General features: G+C 41.2%; 1 protein-coding gene and 1 long non-coding RNA gene across 2 annotated transcripts; both read left to right on the top strand.

Moving 5' to 3' along the window:
• Positions 1 to 2196, top strand: LOC116018854. The gene is made up of 2 exons (XR_004098619.1): positions 1 to 215; positions 1626 to 2196. It is a non-coding gene; the product is annotated as an uncharacterized LOC116018854 (long non-coding RNA).
• Positions 2197 to 3702: 1506 nt separating this feature from the next.
• LOC116020581 lies at positions 3703 to 4584 on the top strand. Its single transcript, XM_031261050.1, has 2 exons — positions 3703 to 3973; positions 4094 to 4584. The coding sequence occupies exons 1-2, from the start codon at positions 3703 to 3705 to the stop codon at positions 4582 to 4584; spliced, it is 762 nt and encodes a 253-aa protein (XP_031116910.1).
• Positions 4585 to 5302: the final 718 nt, after the last annotated feature.

Genomic DNA, 5302 nt, shown 5'->3' with positions numbered 1-5302 from the left:
CTTTCATCTGCAAATAAAAGAAAACAAAAATTCTTCCTTCTTCTGCATACAAATTGCCGTCCCACTAAGTATATATATAAAAAAGAATTCTCTCATTCTTATTTAAACACTCCTCAAAGATTTAAGTGATCCTGCATGTCTAGTGATGGGTGATAGAAGAGGAGCCCATGAGCAATTGAAGGTTTAGAGGAACTGGGTAGAAATAAGCATTTACGGTAAGTTTTATGTCCATCTAAACGTTTTTGCCTCGTAGAGATTTGTGTAAAATTGTGGTTTGATCATTGTTGATCTTCTGGAAAAATTTTCTCAAAAGAATTATGGTTTAAAAAAAAAAGGCTATGGATACTTGGAAAAAGTTTTATTTATAAATATATACATATATTCAATATATATGTATGTACGTATATTACTATATAGTATATATATATATGTGTGTGTGTATATGGGTAGTATCTATGTGTATATATGCACGAGAATGAATAGATATATAAAAATGAGTTTTTTTTTCAAGTATAGTCCTATTTATGCTTATTTCTATGAGAAAAACAATATAAATATGGGTATACGTACTTCAATATATGTATATATATATATATATATATATATATATATATATATATATATATAGAATTTATTTTTATTAAAAATTTTGTGGATATGAATGACCGGAAAAATATGTTTTGAAAATAAATATATATATAAATTTATTTGTTTCTGGATTATACGTACATATGTGTAAATACATATTGTATGTAATAGTAAATAATCTATTGTTTTGGGGCTATAAATTTTGTACTAAGCTAGAATAGTATTTTAAATTAAATAATAAATGTATGAATTTTATTTATAGATATACGTATGTGTTTAAGATCGGATGTGTGTGTATTCTATATGGTAGAGATTTATATATTTAATAAATTATTAATACGTGTGTATGAGTATATTTTAAAATTATACTTTAATTGTATTACTGTTATGTACTTAGAGGTATTTTATAATAATGGAAATTATAATGGGTGTACATGAATACTTTGTGTACATAAGATGGTTTTATGGATGTTTGGATATATGAATTGTGTTGAGTGAGATTTCTTTTCCTTAATATTCATTGATGTAATTTTTGGTATTGGTGGAAAAGAAATGAAATTAATACTATCTTTTGAATGGTGGGAAAAAGTTTGATAAATTGTGGAGTGTGTATTTTATTCTTGAACAAGTGAGTTTTGAGCCTAAGGGCTAAAATGATTATGATGGTTGGAAATATATCTTTATAAAAATAATAATATAAAAACCTTATGGAAGATATGGATTGTTCCCTTCACGGGATATGGATTGTTCCCTTCACGGGATATGGTTTGTTCCCTTTACGGGATATTGTTTGTTCCCTTTATGGGATATTGTTCTTCCATAAGTGCGTTTTATTAAATTATTACTATACAAGTGGATTATATTTTGTTATAATATATATATATATATATATATATATATATATATATATATATATATATATATATATATATGATCTTTGGAATAGTTGAGGAATTGAGCCTTATGGCTAATATTTTAAAAATTGTTAATTGCTCAAATCTTTTTATTGTGTTGTTTTGAAATTTCTGTAATAACAGGAAATCCTTGAAGTTGAAGAGAGCGCTAGCTAGTAGAATGTAGTAGGTGGAGAATATGTAATAAGTTCTTCGGGGCTTAGTTTATTTTAGAATTTATATTTGATGTTGTTCATTATGGATTGTTTAGCCTTACATTAGTCTTGTGATGACTAGTGTGGCGGTACCACCCTCATTAGGTGTTTTTGACAGGGTAATTGGGTACCCGACCCGGAACCATTGGCAGGACCCAAAACATTGTCAAGACTGTCGTTCAAACTACCCAAGACACCTCACTCCTCAGCATCAATGCTCAACGGATCAACTCCTCAGCATTGATGCCTAACGTTCAGCTCCTCAACATTGATGCCTAACGTTCAGCTCCTCAGCATTGATGCCCAACGTTCAGCTCCTCAGCATTAATGCTCCATTACTGAGTTGAAGGAAATAAAAAGACTCACAATGCAAAGTAGAGACACGATACTTGAACTTAGACAAAACACATATTGAACTCATTGTACATTGAGCACTGCACTCAAACGTTGTACTATCATAACATTCAAATAATATATCCGGTAACACATTATTACCGTCATTGGTGCTTTCATTGAGAGGCGAGATCAGATCTCAGGCAAACTTCACAAAATCACAAACCACTCAGTTCATCTCATCCTGATCGATGACACAATCTGGATCCAGCAGCTTGCATACTCCTCGTCAGGTGAACAAGGGTCACCCCTCGGGCGATCTTCGTGAGCAGCTCAACAGTAACCGCGGTGGTGACCTTCGCAGCCAGCTCAACAACAATCACCGCAGAGAAGGTGACCTCCGTAGCCAACTCAACAACAACCATGGTGGTGGCCACACTCCCCTCCCAGCAACTACTGCTCCCGCCCAGGCGGTGGACTTTTTTGCAGTAGCGTAGGTCATCCAACAAGCGGCAACGACAATGGGCCAACTTGTCGCAGGAATGCAAGGCCAGGCTCTGCCACCGCCTCCTCTGGAGGAGGAAGTACAATCTCCAAGACAAGACAGAACTCAAGGACAGGACGGCGGTCCACAGCCGAGGAGTCCAGTGCAGCGCCCGGCAGTTTCCAGATCTATTCGAGAACAACCGGCTTCTAGATCTATCCGAGATCGGCTGGGGGTGCAAGGATCCTCCAATAGAGGTCCCCGTCCCCAAGCAGGCAAGGCAGTAACCAAACGACCACCTGGAGAAAGGATGGGCGAATCTGGTGGATTGGCTCCGCGTCACTCCACTAGACACAGAACATCACAAGAAGACCTGGTTGAAAGACTCCAAAGACAGATAGATGATTTGGAGAAGAAAGTAGAAGCAAGAGAACACTCACCAGAACCGGAGATAAGAATGGCCGCTCCATTCTCCCCAGACATAATGGAAGTTCCTCTTCCAAAAGAATTTCGACTACCCGCCATCAAGGCCTACACTGGCACTTCTGACCCGCGTGCCACATGACAAGATACAAGGCAGCCATGGTGATGATTGGGGCAAGCAATGCCATCATGTGCAGAGCGTTCTTGTCCACTTTGGATGGAACGACTCAAGATTGGTTTAACACAATCCCAGACGGATCAATTCACACTTTTGCAGAACTATCCAAAAGTTTCTTGTCTTATTTCTCGGGAAGTATACAACATAAGAAACCATTCTCGCATCTCTGCGGGATAAAACAGGACAAGAGAGAAAGCCTGCGAGACTTCTTAAGCAAATGGAAAAAAGAAGTCAACAACGTACGTATATGACTTCGATTCGAAGGCAGCAATTCTCATCTTCATCCAAGCACTGAGGTCAGGCGATTTCCACAAACAACTGAACGCCCACCACCCACGCTCTTATGAAGAACTCATGAGAACGGCCAACCGGTACGCAGACGTAGAGGAGGCTAACAGGATAAAGAAGGATGAGGAGGAAAGACGAAAGAGTGGGCGACCTGATAAAGCTGGTCCGCCCAGCCAGGCACCACGACCAAACCAACCACCCTCAAAGAAGGGAAGAGACGACTGACCTCGCCTCATCCCATTGCGACATCTAACACTGTTAACTCACCCGGTTAGCGTAATCCTAAATCAAGCTGAAGATATGGGGATCGTGCAATTTCCGCCGGAGTGCATGAAAGTCTCCCCAAATGCGGATCAATCCAAGTATTGCAGATTCCATAGGCAGGTAGGCCATGATACTGATGAATGCAACGTGTTAAAATGCCAGATTGAGGAACTCATCCAGAGGGGATATTTCAGACAGTTCGTCAAACAGTCAGGCCAGCAAAAGTCAGGCCAGCAACAACCTCCGCGCAATCTACCAAAAAACGTTTGGAAAAAGGATGACAGCTCCGAGCCATCATCCTCGAGTGGTAAGAAAAGGGAACACGACCAAGTCACGGTGACAGAGCGTGATCTTTCTGACAAAGACACAGAAGAGCCCAGGAAACACAAGAAGTAGACCATACACTTTATCTACGGAGGTCCTGCAGGTGGAGACACACAAGCAGATAGGAAAAAATGGAGTCGCCAGTTATATGTAGGTGAGGTGGTCAGCCTTCCAAGGGGAAAAAAGCAGAGGAGGGAAGCCATTACCTTCTCTGATGATGATCTCCCAGAAGGTCCACTGCCCGACCGAGACGAGTTGGTAATCAAGATGGAGATCAACGACAGCATTGTGCATCGCATACTCGTAGACAACGGAAGCTCAGTCAACGTGATGTACTACGACGCTTTCACCAAACTAGGACTGCCCAGAAATCAGCTCAAAGAGGTACGGACTCCACTTTCTGGTTTTACTGGAGATTCAATAGAGACAGAGGGATCCGTAGTACTACCAGTGGAGATAGGCGCGAGCCCCAACACCTCCAAGATAAACATGGAGTTCATTGTGGTGAAACTCATATGTGCCCATAACATCATACTAGGGAGGCCAGCTTTGGAGGATCTGAAGGCGATAATTTTGATGGAGCACCGTGCATGAAATTTCCCACGCCATACGGGATAGGAGTTGCGAGAGGAGATCAAAGAGCAGCTCGTAGCTGTTACGTTAAAGCATGCAATAAAATTGGATAGAAAGATCTGCTGGTCCACACCATTGAAGAAAAAGTGCTGAAAGAAGAGGAGGGCTGGCCCGCGCCGAGCCTGCATCTGAAACAGAAGATGTGGTGGTCGATCCCGCACGAGCGGATAGGGTGGTAAAGATTGGCGCTCGGTTGGCGCTAGAGCTAAGAGCTCAAATAGTCGAGGTCATCCGACAATTTAAAGAAGTTTTTGCGTGGGGTCCAGAAGACATGCCAGGTATCGATAGAAACATCATAACTCATAAGTTGGCCGTGGACCCTACCAAGAAACCAGTACAACAAAGAAAGCGATACATGTCGGCCGAACGAAGGGACTTCATGAAGAACGAGGTGGTCGCGTTGGCACAGGCAGGACATGTCAAGGAGATTTATTATCCCCAGTGGTTGAGCAACATAGTCCTGGCCCCAAAAGGCTCCACGTGGAGAACGTGCGTGGATTATACAGATCTCAACAGAGCCTGCCTTATGGATCGATTCCCCTTACCAAACATAGATTAGTTGGTAGATGACACGGCAGGATGCGAATTGATGAGCTTCATGGATGCCTTCCGTAGGTACCATCAGATATTCATGCACAAGGAAGATGCTGAGAAGACCGCATTCACCACCTCAGAAGGC

This window comes from Ipomoea triloba, chromosome 5 (assembly GCF_003576645.1).
Source record: "Ipomoea triloba cultivar NCNSP0323 chromosome 5, ASM357664v1".
Taxonomy (NCBI): Eukaryota; Viridiplantae; Streptophyta; class Magnoliopsida; order Solanales; family Convolvulaceae; genus Ipomoea; species Ipomoea triloba.
This window is presented reverse-complemented; position numbering and strand designations above follow the sequence as displayed.